Raw genomic sequence first — 20719 nt, forward strand, 5'->3', positions numbered from 1 at the left:
GGTATTTCATTAGAGACCATTGAGATTGAAAGTTAAAACACTAAGTGAAAATGTCTAGTAAGCAACTAAAATTTCTGAGCAAAGGCTAGCTAGAAAAAGAACAGAACAGAATTGGGAGAAAATCCTGGTAACTAGATCAGGGTCTAGAAAGAACTCAGAAAAAAAGCAGCAGCTAGGAAAAAATTAGGATAATGTTATAAGCAAGAAAGTATATGCAAGCTGCTAACGACTTACAACTACAATTCTCTTTGAGTAATACTGCCAAACTGAGGGGCAACAAAGAACTTCAATGGAAAAATCACTGCTGGTTGTTTAAGGAAGCAGGGTAACATAGTAGATATTCAAAGCAGATCAGATGATTAGAAGCTATCTCCATGTCCTCAAAATTCAGTTGGTAAACCAAATATCAAAAAGGTTAACAATTCCATGCACTTGGGAAAAGAATTTAAGAAATAGAAATTAACTCCCGATTTAAAATAAAATACTTGAGAAAAAACCCAAAGCTATCCATTTTTGAGTCTCTTCCATGAAAGACATGTAGCTAGCTACAAGAAAGAAACAGAAAAAGAGTCATAATTAAATCCAACTATCCACTAGTGTCGCTCCTTTTGCTAGTCACCTAGAATTATAAGCTCAAATCACTCCCATTTGGTTCTGTACCCATCAATCATCCATACAATATTCTAGATTCAAAAAACATCTTAAACCTAATTAACCTATACCAAATCTCAAAATACAGTACCTTGGGGCAGATCACTTCCATTTGGATCACAGGAATAAGGTGGTGGTGGTAGTGGTAGAGATAAGCCTGAAGCATCTCCAGCTTCAAGAGGAGGAGGAGGAGGAAGTGGAGGCGGTGGTAGTGGTACTGCCACTGCTGCTGCAGCAGCAGCAGGCTGAAGAAAGGCTGCAGCAATAGAAATCAGAAAATTATTAGGAGTAGGATGGCAATAACTAACAAATAAAACACGACTAGCAACGCACAGCTGTTGCCCCTTATAAAGCAGTAGCTAGCCTGTGTTTTTGCCCCCTGTATAATCACAGAACATTATAGAATTCTCATGGGTTGATTTAAAAACAAACACTTGGGAGGATACCCAATTAAGCAACCTGTCATACTCTTGGTCAAGAGACAAAAATGCACACAACAGAGATTTTAGCAACATTACATATTCTCCTGGCAGCCTTGAAAGAACGTAGGGAACTTTAAATCATGAAGTTCCAGTTCTAAGGAGACACAGAATCTAAAAATGGGCTAGATACAATACTGTATCCCTGTACCATTCTATATCCATTATTACACTTTAAAATGATTCATCTAGGATTTTCAGTTTTAATGCAAAATTGAAATATGATTATGTTTGCAAACCCCTATGATGATAAACAATGTTTTGAACCTAATATTTTTACCTGCATGCATGTAATACACTCACTAAACATGTGGTATTTTGGTAAATGCTTAATGACTCAATTCTTCAAATTTAACTGGATTTTAGTCAATTGATAAATTAAATTACCAAACTTCAAAGCTGTGCTATATACATTATATTTTAACACTAGAAGGCATAAACAGTTTCATCTCATCATTCAGTAAAGCATTAAATTCAAAGCTCTAACACATGGAGTTTAGATTTAAAACAATTCACAAGCTGAATTTGTTACCCTGGAAATTTACAAAGAATGTACCTTGCCTTCATTCACTGGCAAGGCCAATAATACACTCATATATATACCTTTTATACAGTTACATGCTAATAGTAATAGGAGATGTATCTACAGGTGACACCAAAGCAAAATAATTCATAAGCAGGGTTTTTTTGGGGGGTGGGGTAGAGAAATGGGGATGAAGAAACAATCCTGTTTTGATTGTGGCATTGCTTACATAACAGTGCATTTGTGAAAATTTAACTTAACTGAACAATAGAAAATGAGGTTTATTAAAGTTAAACACAGCAAATTTCGACAGCTTACATAACTCTTTTCGAGTTGTGCTATAAATTTAGAAATGTCTACTTTCATAGTTACAGAAAAGCGATTTTGATGATCAGAGCATACTAATGCTTGGATGTTTCTATAAAATGGTTTTTCCAACAAAGTTCTTTTTCTTATCTCTTAAACCAGTACTCAAAACAAATCATACTGCGTTTCTGTAAAAGGAAATGGAGTCTGGCAGAACAAGTTTGTAATCTCAGCTACTTAAGAATGCAAGGCAGAAGGATCTCAATTTCAAGGCCTGCCTGGACTAGAGAATAAGCTCAGGGCCAGCCTAGACAATTTAGTGAGACTCCTATAAAGAATAAAATGTGAAAAGAAAGCTAGGGATGGCTTAGTACCAAGTACTAAGCACGCATGCACAAGGGCCTAGGTTTAATGGTCAGTACCAAGAAAATGAAGTAAGGCCATTACCTGAAAACAGAAATGTGAATATGATCACTAGGTAAAAGCCAACTACTAGACCTAGAGGTAACAACATAAATTGTCACAAATCTGAAAGAAATCAAATTTATTCTGCCCTAAATGGCATTATAAATGTGTGATGCTATAATAAGCACCTTTCTTCCCTGCACTATGTAGCCCTGGTTGAACTTCATTCAACTCACTATGTAGACTAGCTACCCTCAAATTCAGAGGGAGGGAGGGAGTGTGGGGAGTGTGTGTGTGTGTGTGTGTGTGTGTGTGTGAGAGAGAGAGAGAGAGAGAGAGAGAGAGAGAGAGAGAGAGAGACAGAGACAGAGAGACAGAGACAGAGAGACAGAGAGAGTGTGAGAGAGAGTGTGTGTGTGTAGGGAGACTATATGGCAGGCACATCTTGCATGTGGGGAGCCCAGGAGTCAGTTTTCACCTTCCACCATGTAGGCTCAAAGGATCAAACTCAGATCACCAGGCTTGTTGGTAAAAATTTTAGACACTGAGCACAAAGGCATTAAAATCCTTTACTTAGCTGTGATTTCAATACTTTAAGTTCAGGCCCCTGCTGGAGGCAGACAAGCTATGTTTTCCCAAATTTAGGAATATGTAGTAAATCCAGGATCTCAGAATGAGATTTCCAATAAAAAGAGTCCCATCATAAACATTTTTTTGCATGTACTTGTTCTGAGCACTGTGCAATACCTGGCTTAATGATTTAAGGTAAAATAGTATCTAGTTGTAGAGGCAAACTGTCAGCCACCCCAAGCCATTTCCAATTACCCTATGTCCACGCCATTTCACTTCTACATGATTAATAATAATTCTCACTCTAACATTAATCACTTCAGTATGGTTTTCACCTCAATTTTCCTACCTAATGTGTACCTACAGACAACTTTAAAAATCTTACCCTTCTTCAAAAGTTTATTATGGCTTCAATTTTAATTTTAACCCAGTTGTCCTTCCTCTCTCCTTTATATTTCTTTATGTTTTTTCTTTTGAAGAACTTGAGCTTTTTGGCCTTTTGAATTTCACACATTCTACATTTTGTTGATTACATATTGAAGATATAGTTCAAAATGCACTCAGGTATTTCCTGCAAACAGGCAGCTTGATCTGGGAAACTGGATCAGCCTTAAGAATGATTTCTTAAGCAGGGTGCAATGGTGTACACCTTTAATCCGAGGACTCGGGTTGATATTCTCATCTCTGCAAGGTGCTATTATGCATGTTTCTAAGGTCTCATGATTTTAGCTTCAACAGAGTTCTCTCAATTATACATTTAGCATTTGTTTCACTCCCTTCAATACTCTCCTTCAAAGGATTTCTATCAAGATTTGATCTCTTTTACCTAACTGCAACATGTCACTTTTGAATCATTATCTTTGACTTTTTTAACTATAGATTTTTTTCTTATATTCTCATTCCTCTTGAAGCACTGTGTACTGTAAATTATCTCTCTAGGCTCTTTATGCTTTTCATTATTGAAATGATCTGCTTCGAGTTCTCCAAATTCTATCATTTCACATGAGTTTTTCTAATTCTAATTTGTCATTGAATTCTTGTGGTACTTTATCACTGTCTTTGCCATATTATGAAATAGTTTGGTACAGGTTTTTATATTTGTTTATAGTTTAATTTTGTTTAGTAGGTAAGCTTGACATGCTTTTACTATTTGGAGGGGTAGTCTGTCCTTTTTCCTTGAGATACCCATGCATAACATGTTTTAATTATGTTTACATTTATGTAAACTTTCCTTTCATAAAACTGAGAATGAGATAAGATACAAGGTGGCTTTCCCAATTCTTTAGTTTCCTCTCACTGTTTTGTGCAGTCTTCTAAAATTACTTTAATAGAATTCAGTGGTTCTATTCTCATGACAAGGAGTTATTACATGGGTATGAGTTATATAACAAACTTTTAGGAAATGTATAAAAATAACTAACCAAAAATAAATAAATAAATAAATAAATAACAATGGGTGTGGTAGTACATATCTATAATCCCCACACTCAGGGGGACAGAGGCAGCCTGGTCTACAAAGTGACTCCAGGACAGCCAGGGCTTTTTACACAGAGAAACCTTGTCTTGAAAAAACAAAATAATAATAATAATAACAACAACAACAGTCTCTATGTCTATCCTTAAGTAATAAAACATAATTTATGGGACCAGAAAGACAGCTCAGTGGGTATAAGAAATTGCTATACAAAGCTTGTGATATAGTTTGATCCCTAAAATTCACATACAAGTGGAAGAATCAACTCCATAATTTTCTCAAGCCTCAGCATGCTCATCTCTGCCCCATATACACATTAAGAAAAAATTAACATTTATTTCTTTAAATTACATACTACCTAATAACTAGAACAAAAGTATATACATATCCATGAGTAGAAAAAGGTTTCCAGAGTAAATAGACACTAATAACTCACCTGAACTATCTTGTGTATGTGGAGGTACAAAGACTGGTTGTATGGCATCCTGTGAGGAAACATCAGTGGTACTAATAGCTTGGTTATCTGTTGTACTGTTAGATAAGACTGGAACTGGAACAGGAACATGGCTGTCCCAGGAAACTGCAATTGCAGTAGAATTGTCTAACACCTACAAGTGCAAGAAAGATTAGAATTCTTAAGTTTGGTTTCCCAAACCGTATTTGTTTCGTCCTCTGAACCTAAATTTAGGAAATTATTATTTCTCTGTTGACATAACACTGAGAAGTCAATCTGCATGCAAATCATACAAAAGTTACTTCTTTTGCAGGATCTCTATGCTGAGAGCTATATTTCTGTAAAAATAACACATTAATATAAAACCAATAAAGACATCAAGTTGTGCACGAGGGAAAGTTTCCCTCCAACTCCTGTTCTTTATCTGTGTAGTTGCCATGTTCCTGAAATGGTAACTTCTAGGCTCCCACACATACGTAATATATACTCATGTTCACTTATATATGTATTTATTTCCATAAATATTCAGGTAGAAGAGCTGCTTTGTATTTAAGTGTAACTGAATGAAACATTTTTATGATTAAGGTGCAAAATTCTTCAAGAGAACATACTACTTTACCATGGCATATGCTATACATAAATATAATAAACAAATAAGAGACTCTTAAACACTGTCTTCATTGGCAGCCTTTAGCTTTTCTCACTACTACAATATGGCTCTTACCCAGTCCAATCATCTAAATTTACAAAGTCATCAAATCCTACTAGACTCTGGCTAATCTTTGACCTCTTAACTGCTTGAACTCTTGGGAAAGGGCCATATTCACTGCTCCTGAAAATGTTCTCTTCCCAGAGTGTCAATATTTTTCTTTCCTCAATTGTTCTTTCTCTACTCATTTTTGAAAAAATTGGTGTTTCAGTAAAGAGACTTAAAAAAAAATTTACTATTGACTGATTCATAAAAATTTCACAGAAGACCACATAATAGTATCTGAAACAGAGACTTAATTTGATGTGTTAAATAAATAAATGTATTAATCATTGTACTGGGTAACAGAAGGCACAATAATACTTAATGGAATATAAACATCTGCTCAGAATTATGATGAAGTGAAAGAAAATATTCATTTTCTTCTGTTTAGCTCACTGTAAATGACTGTTTGTAACACTATGAAGATTACCTTCTGGGGGTTGTTATATGAGGTAACTGTGTCTTGAGGTCCACCGTCCTGAAGCTGGAGAGACTTTAATAAATACAGAAATATAACTGAATAAAGGGAAACCAAAGGAAATTTTCACTCTCCTTCCTATCCTCCATTATAATCTATCCAGTTTCATCCTCTTCCCTGTAGCAGGCCTGCTTGCAGGGGTTTTCCTCCCACACCACTCTTATTTCTGGGAGACTAGAGAAAGACTTGATGAAGACTGTCTGACCTATCACCAGCCCATTCTATCTATCCCCATTCTTTTCTGCCAGCCCTAATACCTAGAAAAACATTCTACCCAGTACCTTAGGTGGGTACACCTGACAGGGACTGAGGTAGGAAATTCAACTATCCTTCCTGTCCCTCATTACCATCTCCACATTCCATTCTCACCCTCAGCCAGGTTGCTACATGTGTCCCTCCCCGCTCCCCACCTCAAACTCCACTCACCGGATACTCCCAACTCAGACCCAAGGTCCTCCTAACCTTTTTATACCTGTCTCTCCAGATGTAAGGATACATCAACCTACTTGCAAGATTCCCTCTTCCCCACCACACTTCCAACTAATTCCCTAGGAACCCACTTCTTGATGTGGACAGAATCCCCTTATCTCTTTCCTAAAGCCCTTCTCTGCCTTTATTCCTAGCCTACCCTTCCATCTTCTCAGACACTCATTAATCTGCAGAAGCACCCAATAGCAGTTAACATACAGCTACCACACTTTCCTAATACCTAGAGAAGGCAAAAGATATCAAGGGCTGGAATTCCCAGCCAACAAAGACAAGACCTGTTATTAACACCTAGAATCACCAAACCCAGATAACTAGACACTAGTGCAAAACCATAAACCTTAACAGCCAGAACATATGCCTGCACCAGAACCCGATAATCCTATACTAACACCTAAGAAATGCAATATAGCTGAAGATTTCAACAAGAAATGTACAAAATCATGGAAATGGATCAATTTCACTACTGAATAAAAAATTAGTCAAGACGAAATTTCAGTAGAAAATAAAAATTTTAGAAATGAATGAAATTGAAAAAACAAACTTAATGACGCACTTGAAAGTTCTAGAAGGAAAGGTAACAGCCAAAAGGAGTAAATTGCAAAATCTAATTAAAACTCAAGGTTGAAATCAATAAAATAGAAACACAAGAACAACAATAATAAAAACACAAAGAATGGTTGGTTCTTTGAGAAAATGAATAAGAATGATAAACTCTTACCCAGACTGAAGAAAAGATAAAGAATAGATCCAAGTTAATAAAGTTGGAAACAAAGAGACACCAGAATTAGAGAATCATAAGGACATACTTTTAAAATTTATACTCCAAACTGGAGAAACTAAAAGACATGGTTGGATGGATGGATGGATGGATGGATGGATGGATGGGTGGGTGGGTGGATGGACGGACGGACGGACGGACGGACGGACGGACAGATGGACATATATGTCCTTCCAATGTTAAATCAAGATCAGATAAACAATTTAAACAGACCCATAACACCTCATGAATTAGAAGCAGTAACTAAGTCTCCCAAGCAACAACAACAATTAAACACCCAGGGACAGACAGACTTAGTGCAGAACTCCATCAGACATTCAAAGAATGCTAATATTCTATAAATTAGAAACTGAAGGAACAGTATCTAATTCTTTTTACAAGGTCACAATTAGCTTTATACCTAAACTACACAAAGACTCAACAGAGAGAGAAAATTACAGGCCAATTTCCATTATAAATATTCTCAGTAAGATACTTGTCAACTTAATCTAAGAACACATCAAAGAGATCATACAACACAATCAAATAAGCTTCATCTCAGAGATGCAAGGATGTATGTAAATAGATAAATGTAATTCACCATATAAGCAGACTGAAAACAAAAAACAAACAATAAAAAAAAAAACAAGATCATCTCATTAGATGCAAAAAGGACCTCTGACAAAATCTGACACTGATGATAAAAGTCTTGAATAGATCAGGGATACAAGGGACATACATAAACATAATAAAGGCAATTAGCACCAAGCCTATACCCAACTTCAACATAAATGGAGAGAAACTCAAAGCAAATTCCACTAAAAACAATAAGACAGAAGATGGCAAAGCTGTCACACTCTTTCAATAGCTATTCAATACAGCAATTGAAATCTTAGCTAGAGCAGTAAAACAACTGAAGATCAACAGTATACAAATAGGAAAGGAAGAAATCGTTAAGTATCTTTAAGTACAGATAATATGATTTTATACAAAAATAATATTAAAAGTTCCACAAAATTTCTACAGGGGATAAACACTTTAAGAAAAGTAATAGAATACAAAATTATCTCAGAAAAGTTGGTAGCCTTAATATATAAAAATGAAAGACTGAGAAAGAAATCAGAGACATAATACCTTTCATAATCTCAAAAGAAAAATCTTGGTGTATGTATCTCTAAACAAACAAGTGAAAACACTTACATAATAACAACTTTAAGACATTAAGGGAAGAAATTAAAGACAACTGAAGATGAAAAGGTCTGTGGGATTAATAAAGTGAAAATGGCCATCCTAGCAAAAGCAATTTACAGATTCAGTATCATCCCCATCAAAATTCCAACATGATTCTTCACAAAAATTAAAAGGACAATTTTCTGCTTCATATGGAAACATTAAAAACACAAAAAACAGGATAGCTATCACAATCCTAAAATACTACAAGTATCAACATCTCTGATCTCAAATTGTACTATAAAGCTATAGCAATAAAAACAGCATGGTATTGGGCCCAAAACAGATATTCACCACTAGAAAAGGACTGAATACCGAGACACAAGTCCATACATCTATAGAGACCTTTTTTTAAAAAAAATTAATAAAGTACACATTGAAAAAAAAGACATCTTCAACAAATGGTGCTGGTCAAACTGGAAGGCTGAACATAAGAGACTGCAAATAGATCCGTATTTATCAGTTTGCATAAAAGTCAACTCCAAGTGGATCAAGGACCTCAACAGAAGGCCAGACACACTGAAAATGATAGAAGAGAAAGTCTTGAGCTGATTAGTAAAGAAAAAGTCTTTCTAAACAGAACATTATTAGCAAAGACACTAAAGACAACAAATTAATAAACAGAACCTCATGAAACTGAGAAGCTTCTGTACTGTAAAGGGCACCATGGAAGAAAAGGTAGAAGGTCATAGAATGGGAGAAAAATCTCTACTAACTACACATGTGCTAGAGGGCTAATTTTTTTTTAAAAAACTATAAAGAATTCAAAAAACTGAACATTAAGAAAAAACTCCCAATTTAAAAATGGGGTATAGAACTATATAGTTTCAGAAGATGAGATACAAACTACTGAGCATCACATGAAGAATTGTTTAGCATCCTTAGCCATCAGGGAAATGCAAATCAGAACTACTTTGAGATTTCATTTTATACCAGCCAGAATGACCATGGTCAATAAAACAAACGACAGTTCATGCTGAGGAGGATGAAGCATAAAGGAACACTCATTCATTGCTGGTGGGAGCACAAATTTATACAGCCACTATGGAATTCAGAGTGGCAGTTCCTCAGGAAGTGGGAATGAATCTACTTCAAATAATTCTATGTTCTGCTACAAAGATACTAGCTCGTTCATGTTCATTGCTACTACTCATAATAGCCAGAAACTGGGAATAGACTAGATGTACAGTAGAAGCTTCTTTATATACATATATATAAAAGAAATCTAAATGGAGTCACAAAACAACAGGTGAGACAGAGGCCCAACTTTCCTAACCATGTGAAGCCTCCAGTACCAGGAATACATCTAATTGAATGATTAGCCAAAGGGCCTCATGGAAATTCTCAAACTAGCGCTTTTGCACAGGCTATTGTTTCCTTTCCACAATCTGGTAGTTTGTTGCTGAAGACAACAACTATGTACCTCACTGGACATGAAGAAGTTGAGCTGGCGCCTAACTAAAGCCTACTGCCTGGTGTTCATGGTATTGGAAATAACTCCATAGGCTGCCAGAGGAGAACCAACCCTTCATTCTACAATGGTGACCTACCAGCATGATATACTGGTGCAATAGCAGCACAACAAACATTGTGGGAGTAAGCAACCACTGTCTGATTGGATTTAAGACTCATTCCTAAAGATGGATCCCATCTCTGACATTGCTTGGGTGGCTAAGAACCTTAGACTGAATAGGCCAAGGGCCTAACAGAAAACCAAAGTTCTGCTGAAGGAACACAGCAATAAAATGACTCCTAATGACATTCGGCAGAAAAATTGTAAAAGTCAGAGAGGGATGGATGAATGAAACCAAGGAAACAGTGTATTCCAGACTGATGCACACATGAACTCAGAGACAGTGGCAGCATGAACAGGGCCCACATGGACCCAAGCCAGATGGAGTCCCAATGCTGAGGCGAGGAAGTAGACATGAGCTCTCATTCCTAACCCAGAAGCTACTACCAATTGAGAACCACTTGCAAAGGAAAATCTTGTTTTTTCTAATGGAGTCTCCCTTAATATACAAAGCACACTTAAGGGCAGGCCACAAGCTCAGCAGTCAACACAAAACTCAATAGTACTTTTAGTAATTTTTGTTGCTGTTCTCATATCCCTTTGTTTGGGCATTATCATCTTTACTGATCTTTTGCTTACGTAATATAGTCTTCAATTTTTCTGTTTTTATGAGGTGTATGTTCGTGTTTCTGTTCCATATGCTCTTTCCTTCCTTCCTTTTTTCTTTATCTTTCTTTCATTGTTTTTATCTGCCAGGCACAGTGACACACACCTGAAATCTTAGCACTCAGGGAGGCAGATCTCTGAGTTCGAGGCCAGCCCGGTCTACAAAGCAAGTCCAAGACAGCAAAGGCTACATACAGAAAACTTGTCTCAAAAAAGTTTTTATTTCCTCATTTGTTTTCTAAACAAGAGGTAGAAAGAAAACAAGAAGCTGGATGACTGGGAAGGTGAGGGAGGTCTGGGAGATGAGAGAGGATAAATGGTAATCAGAATAAGATGTATTCCCTAAAACATAAAGGCAAACATTTAGTATATGAAACTACCATGGTTAAGATTAATAATAACTCAAAAATGTAGTTGTCATTCAAATTCTTCACAAATATCAAGTTCACCAACATACATGGTAGAAATGTCATTTTTGTTCCAACATTACATTATGCAACATAAGCCACATGCAGAAAATTAGTTTGTCTTTCCCATAAATGGAAGTAACTAAAGAAATAAACTTCTAAATAAAGTAAAAAAGATCTGAGGGTAGAAAGAAGAGGGATGATTAGGGACTGAGAAGGGGCCTGGGGCAAGAAAGGGTAAGATGAGAAAGAGTGGACATGACGTAAGCAATGAATAATACGTGCATGTATAGAAAAGTTAATAGTAAAACTAATTAATATAGCCGGACATGGTAGCACACAGCTTTGATCCCAGCACTCGGGAGGCAGAGGCAGGAGGATCACTGTGAGTTCAAGGCCACCCTTGTCTACAAAGTGAGTCTAGGACAGCCAAGGCTACACAGAGAAACCCTGTCTTAAAAACAAAACAAAACAAAAAAACTAATTAATATGCACAAGTATCAATCATGAGAAAATGAAAAAAAAATAAAGTTTGGTGTGCATTGAGACTTGGAGGAGGGGGTAATTTAGCTCAACTAAAACACGTAACTAGAAATAGGATGCTGCAATGCAGCAAAGCAAAACTAAGTGGGAAAGAGTTATTATTGGAAGTGGTTTTAAAAAATGAATCCAGTGGTGTTCTAATTATGACTAACAGACAAGAAGTGTGCAGGGTGGCATTTACTAGTATGTAGACTGGAATAAAAGAGAGTAAGAGTTCTTGCATATAGAAATCATTAGGTTGAGGAAACAAGTTATTTCATCAGCAGCACAAGAGACTGAAAGTTTTAAATGACAAAAACCAGCTAAAAGCCAGGCATGGTGGCGCATGCCTTTAATCCCAGCACTCAGGAGACAGAGGCAGGCGGATCGCTGTGAGTTCGAGGCCAGCCTGGTCTACAAAGTGAGTCCAGGACAGCCAAGGCTAACACAGAGAGACCCTGTCTCGAAAAACAAAACAAAACAAAAAAATGCTAAAACAGCTCCATAGTATATATATATCAATTAAAATTTCTTAAGACTTTATTAACTTTGTTATAACACATTAAATGTCACATTTGGATGAAATTATTTCATGGAAAAGTTTCAGGGTATGGATCCTTCATCAGAACTTGAAACACTGAAAGTACTTATAATCAAGTAGGAATAGTGCAGGAAAAAAAAAGCAAATCAAAGTAGTATATTAATATCTTTACTGATACACAAAATCTTAATAAATTAGCCTCTTAGCTAAAAAAAATAAATAGTAAAAAAAATCATGAGCCAGAAACTAAATCCGTGCAAGTAAAGCAAAATAATTCTTGGGACTCCAATTTTCTTTAGGATTTAGGATGTGTGCAGGGTATAGTGTCATTTGCCTTTAATCCAAGCACTCAAAGAGAAAGGCAGGCATATATCTGTGAGTTCAAAGCCAGCCTTGTTTACACAGTGAGTTTCAGGACAAACTGAGCTATATGGTAAGACCCTGTTTCAAAACACTGAATAAACAAGAAAACCAAAAACAAGGTAGGATGCCAAAAACACTCACTTTCCAAGGACTCTTCTTCAACTCCTACTTCAAGTATGGTCAAGGAAAAGAAATCTTTGGGATAATTAACTAAGAGTCCCAGGACAATCCCCATATGTAGCTTACAGACATGTACAATGTATGCAGAATTGCTATAGATCAATAACTTTTCTCCTATATTCTGAGCAGGAACTTTATTATGGTTGTTCATATACTCCACGATGTAACTGGGTTGCAGATTTGATATAAAAACTGTATTTTTAGTTTTAGATTTGCAAGATTTTATGTATATGTATGGATCCAGTATCTACATGATACCCAGAATCCAAGCTTTGCATTTGACCTCCTTGAGTGGCACTTTTAGGTTGCCTGTTTTGGAGTAAAACGGTAGTCATTTGTCTGTGTGAAGGAGATCACCTTGAACACACAATATTTTTGTTTGTTTGTTTTTTGAGACAGGGTCTCTCTGTGTAGCCTTGTCTGTCCTGGACTTGCTTTGTAGACCAGGCTGGCCTCAAACTCACAGTGATCCACCTGCCTCTGCCTCCCAAGTGCTGGGATTAAAGTTGTTACTCTTTTGTTTTGTTTTTTCTTCTTTTTCAAGATAGGGTTCTGTGTAGCCTTGGCTGTCCTGGACTTAGTTTGTTCAGCAGGCTAGCCTCAAACTATCCACCTGCCTCTTCATTCCTGAGTTCCAGGATTAAAAGTGTGTCCCACCATATCTGGTTCTACAGTTCTTCTTCTTAATCCTATCAAAGTATTTCCAACCATCTGCTTTTTAGACACAGAGAAGTCAGCCTCTTTTGTGTGATCTGCTTTGGTTATTGAAATAAAAATGGTTAAGTGTCCAGTACCAATACACAATTTACTATTACTTTGTAAGTTTCTGCCTTGCAATCATAAATTAAGGCCCCATCAGAGTCCCTAAACAAGCTCTCCCACAGGCTTCCACTGTGTCTTTACTATACAGTATATGAAATATTTGTATTTGTTCTTACTAAATACCTACCAGGTTTGCTGTAGACACAGTTGTGGTATATACACTGGAAGTTTCATAGTCTTGTTCTAGAGGATAAAGCCAAAGCAAAAAAAAGTATATTATTTTAGTTGAAATTCAATAAATAATGAAGAGTATCAAATTAAATTTAGATCTCACTGACCTGAAGAATAAAGATAATTTCCATGATATCCTCCTAGGAAACAAAAATATGTGTGTACAGATTGTTTTAATTTGGCAAAGCAAAATTGCCAGAAATTATTTTTTCTTATGTTTTATGGGTATATTTTCAAAACTTAAAATGGATACATTGTTGAAAGTGATTTCAACTTTCTTATTAGGCAACAGAAAACAAGGTATTCTGTCAAAAGTACAAATTTCTACTTAAAATTCCTTTAGATATTAAGAATGTTTTCCTCTATATAAGAAGCATAGATAAATGTTTAAAGTATCTTATTGATAAAGTCATTCAAAATGCCTCATACTTCCTTAACATACATAATTCTCTAGAATTATTTCAATAGTAATGTATTATTCACTAGTAAATGGGAAAAAAACAAACAAACAAACAAAAAAAAACAAGTGGGGCTGGAAGTTAAAAGCACTAACTGCTCTTCCAGAAGTCCTGAGTTCAATTCTCAGCAACCACATGGTGTCCCACAACCCTCTATAATGTGATCTGATGCCCTCTTCTGGCATGTAGGTGTACATGCAGGCAGAACACTGTATACATAATAAATAAATCTTGAGAAAAAAAAACAAGCAAATGCCACATTGGAAAGAAAAGTAACTATTAAGTATATACAGGCAGCTTTAGAGACAAATTTAGTTTGGTTATATAAATTTGAGGGGATGATGAAATTGTAGAGCTGATTGTGCAAATGCACCAAATACAAAAACAAAACACTGAAGTACACTCATGAGTAAGTACATTTTGGGGTATGTAAATTGTATCTCAATTATGTTTAAAACAAAGTACTTGTGCCATTATCAAGAGTACAGCCTTTGCCATATTATTGGCTTTTGAACCTCAATTTCCTCATATGATACAGGGTTGCAATATTTCCCACAACACAGTAAGGATTGCCATTAACTTATCATTTACTAGAATATAGTATTCAATAAATGTTAAAATATTTTGAATTCAAATAAGAGCTGTTTAGGTGACGTGGGGTCTGGGATTTGAACTCAGGTCCTTGGTATGCATGGCAAGCCCTTTTGCCCACAAAAGCATCCCACCTCCCACAATCTTATACTTCTTTCAAGTTACCAGTGTGAAACACCAAAACTATTTCCAAGTTCTGATACACAAATGCCACAACAATCATTTTTCAAAAAGCACTAACAGACTCACCATTGTCACATTGGTCATTGCTATCTTCTGCATTCAAAGCTGGCTTGCATGAGTTACAGCCCTGCCTTGTAACACAACATCCTGAAGTAACAGGAACCATTGTAGGGGGACCACCATTTCTCTGTAACAAAGAAAGACACATATATATATGGAATTCTTCCTGTATTAGACAGGGGGAAAAAGCTGGAAAGATGTTCTAAAAATAAATTTTTAAAAACTAAATTTGGGCTGGAGAGATGATGGGTCAGAGGTTAAGAGTACTGCTTGCTCTTTCAAAGATCCTGAGTTCAATTCCCAGCAACCACATGGGGCTTACAACCATCTATAATGTGATCTGGTGCCCTCTTCTGGCCTGCAGGTGTTACATGTAGGCAGAGCACTGTATATATAATAAATAATATTTTTAAAACCTAAATTTTGATTTACTATTGTAAGAGAAATATATGGCTATTTTAATACTTTAAAAAACCAAAATAGGTGAAGCAAGAAAACAGAAAATGTTAATTCACATATATTGTCTTCTTAGGTGCAACTTTTTTCTTATTTACTTTAAAAACCAAATGCAGGGCCAGGCGTGGTGGAACATGCCTTTAATCCCAGCAGAGGCAGGTGAATCGCTGTGAGTTCAAGGACAGCCTGGTCTACAAAGCAAGTTCAGGACAGCCAAGGATACACAAAGAAACCCTGTCTCAAAAAACAACAACCAAAAAAAACCAAACACATCCCCCCTCTCCTCTCCTCCTGGTCCTACCCACCAACCCTCTTCCCCTTTTCCCCACTGTCGTTCTTAGAAAAGGGGAGGCCCTGTCCCCTGTTATCAACCCTCCTGAGCATGTCAAGTCACACCAGGACTGAGTACATCCTATTCCACTGAGGACAGGGAAAGCAGCCATGCTAGGGGGAAGGGATCCACAAGCAGGCAACAGAGTCCATTATCAAAAATGGTCCCTGCTCAGCAGCAGCTTTAAAACATGTCTTTTCTTAACTTTAAAGCTTTAGGGTGATGGCTTCAAAGTTTCTGAGGATTTTACTAAGTTCTTTATATGAAAATGTTAAAATTAAGGCCTGAGGATGTAGTACAGAGGTAGAATAACTTGCATGTACAGGGTCCTAATTTTGATCCTTAGGGTATGATGGGGTAGAGTTGGAAAATATATGATTTCTCCATATAGCCTTTAAAAGTAAGAAACAACAGCCAGGTGCAGTGGCACAGGCCTGTAATCCCAGCACTCAGGGATGCAGAGGCAGGAGAATCTCTGAGTCTGAGGCCAGCCTGCTCTACAAAGCGAGCGCAGGACAGACACAGCTACATAGAGAAACCCAGTCTCAAAGGAAAAAAAAAAGCACAAAACCCCTTCTTCAGTAAAGCTTTCACCCACTTACAGGTAAAGTTGAATAAGCAGTCTCATTCCCTTCTTCAAGTGCATAAAATGTAACAGTTTCTTCCACTCTATTCTCTGGAGGAAAACCATACTGGCATTCTTTATTCATGCAGTGCATCTGACGGTGGCTACGCCTAAAGGAACTTAATTTGAAAATTAAAACAGGGAAATAAATTAAAACATTAGTAATTTGCTACTAATTACTCAGTGAAAGATAAACAGATGGTTTTAGGTTTAATGTATGTGTACGTGTGCTATCCTTGCATATATGTCCAAACACCATGTGTGGTTGGTACCTGCACAGACACCAGAAAAGGGTGTCATATCCCATGGAACTAGAATTACAGATGGCTGGCAGCTACTAAGTGAGTACTGGGAATTAAGCCCAGGTTGTCCAGAAAAACATCAATGCTTTAAACCCTGAAGCCATCTCTCTAGCCCCAACTGCGGTTTAAGAAACTTGGTGCACATTGTCATTACTTAGCAATAAAAACCACGCATACAGATTTTCCCCTTAACTTTCAACATTTCAAATATTTACCGAGACTTATAGGAGACATTGTCATAGCTCTGGCAGCACCTTCTACCTTGGCCAGGATAAAACCCAACTTTAGGGTTTGGCATGTTTTGCCTATTTATTAAGTGAGATGAATCCCTAATAATAAAGGGGAAAAAAGCAATTATTTAACTCTTATTAGTCTCAATAGTTAAGAAGAAAATTAACACAGTTTTCTGAAAACATTCAACTAGAAAGACTTGTACTAGTATTGAGCCTATCTAATATTAATTGATACAGAGGCATATTTCATAGACACTCATTGCAGGTGGCACTGTACTTTTGAGCATCTTATCAATACTTCACATAACGAAAGTACAAGTATGCCAATGGATGATAAAAATAAGTACGCATTAGCTCTGTGTTCTGTTCTGGTACAAACTAAAAGTTGTACTTGTCAATTCTACTATAACTCAGTTCACGAGTTATTTCTAAAAACCCAAACAAGGACATAAATTATTATGAAAATCAGTTAACTCTTACCTGGACATCCCATATCCCCGACCTTGTCTTTGAGATGAATACTGAGGGTAGAAATGCTCACTAGACATAATATGACCAGCTGTCTGAGAGTAGTACAATAGTGGGTCATGCCCAAAATGCATATTATGCTGAATCCTGGATGGGACAAGGGGGTCGCCCCTACTATATGCCATGGTCATAAAAACCTCTTTTCCTTGAACTTTCTTGAACATCTTCTTCCGTTGCTTCATGCTCATCTCTGCCATAACTTTCAAAAAATACATAGTAAATAAGCTTTAGAACCAAAGTACAAGGTCAGATTACTCTGCCCTCATCATACCTTAAAATGATCAGATACTTTTCTTGGGAACAAATCAAAGAATGTAAGTTTAAAGGTAGAAATTTATGTGGTTTTCAAATAGATACTTGATCTTACAAGTTGAAAGGGCCTAAGAAACATTTCATTTCTATGTTGGTGGGTATTTTAACCCTCTCTATAGTACTGGCAGATTTGGTCATCAAATATATTGACTCATCTAATAATCTACAATATTTTTCTGTAAAAAATTATGTTGAATACCTAAGGTTGCTTTTGAGATGTCTTCCTAGTTCTTTAAAAAATATTTAAAATCTTTATCAGCTTAAACTAGCATGAGGTCAACGCCCTTGTACAGAGTCCATCTACCAATGTCCAATGATAATTTTGTTATAACTAGGCAAAGAGGCTATTAGATCCTTGGCATAGAAGCCAAGGATCACCCTAGAATATACAAGACAGCCCTCTCCTGTCCACCAAAGCAACACAATGTGAAAAAAATGCTACTTTATAACAGGACATATGACATACAATTTCTTGGTTTTGTTTTATTTTTTGGTTTCTGAGACAGGGTCTCTCTGTATAGCCCTGACTGGCCTGGAACTCACTCAGTAGACCAGGCTGGCCTTGAACTGAGAGATCCACCTGTTCCTGAGTGCTAGGACTAAAGGCCTGTATTACCACTGCTCAGCTAAAAAGTGCAATTGTTTGTAAGTTAAAATAAACCACAACAGAAAAACACAGAAGAAAAACATTTAGGATACAAACCCATTTGAGGGAAATAGCCTCCACTTATAGTTTGGTAACCTCTTCCTTTACGAATTGGTATAACATTCCAGGGTGGAAGAATTGCCACTTGGTTGACTGGTTTTACATTGGCCAGAGGAATCGCATGCCTTGAGGTGAAAGGTATCATGAAACCATTATAACACACACTTAATTCTCATTCAATATACAATGTAGGCTTCTTGCCTAATTTTAAGCACATTTCCTTTTACTGTTTTACTTGGAGACAAGGTCTCACTGCATGTAACTTTGACTGTCCTGGAACTCACTACATAGACCATGCTAGTCTCAAACTCAAGAGATTTGCCTCTTCAGCTTCCTGAGAGTTAGAATTAAAAACACGTGCCACCACCCCTGGCTCAAGTGCATTTTTTAAAGTCTGTTTAAACTAGTTTTCTTATACAATTTTTTCTTTAGCTTAGACAATTCTAAATGAATTTTATATAATTTCACAGATGTTTATAGTGTCTATTACATCCAGAAGAAATATTATGGTAGCCTGACTAGCTTCCTTTCCATGAAAGCAGATCACATTTCCTAACCTGACTCCTATTACGCTTGGGCATAGAAATTATACTTACTTTGACCAACAAAAAGTGAAATGTCTTTACGACTATCAAATACTACATTGTGGTTTCATTTTTTTCCTTGTCTGTGATGATGAAAGCATGCTTCAGAACAAAGCCTTTAGCCTGAGGGCGGCTACAAGCTCAAGGACAGCATGTATAACTAGTTAAGACTGTCTCAAAATGAAAATTACAAAAAAATAACATACAGACTGAACAGGTTACATTTAGGAATATACACACACATGTGTATGTAACAATAATTAATGAAAAAAGAGTCCATGAGTTTGTGTGAGAAGAGTTAGTATATGGGAGGACTTGGAGGGAGGAAGAAATGATGTAATTTACTGTCATCTCAAAAATAAAACAATTTTAAAAACTAATAGCAAGGGCTGGGGTATAAAACCAGTTAAAAGTGCTTTTCTAGGGCTAGAGAAATGGTTCAATGGTTCAATGGTCAAGACTACTCTTCCAAAGGACCCAGGTTCAATTCCCAGCACCCACATGGCAGCTCATAACTGTCTGTAACTCCAAGATTGGACACTGTCAAACAAACATACATGCAGGCAAAACACCAATGCACATAAAAATAAAATTTTAAAAAGTAAGTGCTTTTCTAGCAAGCCTAAGGTCCCCATGTTTAATTCACAATACCAAAACAAACAAAAAACAAAGCCTGATTGGTTTGGGCTTCCTGACCTGACACATTATGGACATTCTAAATGAGGTAGAAATTAATTTTATTGTTTTAAGCTGCTGGGATTTTGTTGTTGTTCAGTCAGTTGAACACAGTTAATGTATCTTAAACTGAACCACAAGCATTATTATCACATAGAGACTAGTACAAGTCCAAATTCTTGGGCCCTACTTCAGAATTACTGAGTAAGAGACAGAGGAGTGAGCTCAAATTCTGTTTGCAAAGCCCTCAGTGTAAAATGTGAAAAGGAATAGAATAACTCATCTTGATATAGCAGAAACTCAACAACACACTGTAATGAAGTTTTGGTTTCTTTAAAAACTCAGTTATAGAGCCAGGCGTGGTGACACACTCCTTTAATCTCAGCACTCGAGAAGCAAAAGCACGTACATCTCTGAGTTCAAGGCCAGCCTGGTCTCAGCCAGTGCTACTCAGAGAAATCCCTGTCTTGAAAAACAAAAACAAAAACCTCAGAGGTTAAAAGCACTGGCTGCTCTTCCAGAGGACCTGGGTTCAATTCCCAGTGCCCACATGGCAGCTCACAATTGTCTAAAACTCTAGTTCTGGGGGAATTGATTCTCTCATAAATGCAAGCAAAATACCAATGTACATAAAATAAACAAATTATTTTTAAAACTCAGTTATGCTATGTAGACATGTTTTTGTTTTAATCCCAAAAGTGGGATTTTAGTTTGGACTTTAGTTTGTCCACAGCTGATAATTGCCTCATACAAGACATGATCTTTGTCAGCTGGAAATGACTTGCCTTGTGTGGCACGGAGAAGGGTGCGGACTTTGCCAGCTGCAATTAGTTTAATTCTGAGGACTATGAAAGGTATAAAAACAAGCACTCCATAAATGGCTCAGAGGTTAAGAGCACTGGCTGTTCCTCAAAAGGTCCTGA

The 20719-nt window shown here is 36.7% G+C and overlaps 1 protein-coding gene across 1 annotated transcript in view; it reads right to left on the bottom strand.

Annotated features, from left to right (window-relative positions):
• The window catches only part of ALG13 (ALG13 UDP-N-acetylglucosaminyltransferase subunit), a 63149-nt gene that overhangs the window by 8492 nt on the left and 33938 nt on the right, over positions 1-20719 (bottom strand). Inside the window, 10 exon segments of the mRNA XM_084788953.1 lie at positions 743-907; positions 4845-5016; positions 6044-6106; positions 13709-13764; positions 13860-13892; positions 15051-15171; positions 16434-16575; positions 16974-17087; positions 17472-17718; positions 18535-18662. Of these exon segments, the coding sequence (XP_084645079.1) occupies positions 743-907; positions 4845-5016; positions 6044-6106; positions 13709-13764; positions 13860-13892; positions 15051-15171; positions 16434-16575; positions 16974-17087; positions 17472-17718; positions 18535-18662 (1241 nt within the window).

Source organism: Acomys minous, assembly GCF_964271855.1.
Source record: "Acomys minous genome assembly, chromosome: 7".
Classification (NCBI taxonomy): domain Eukaryota; kingdom Metazoa; phylum Chordata; class Mammalia; order Rodentia; family Muridae; genus Acomys; species Acomys minous.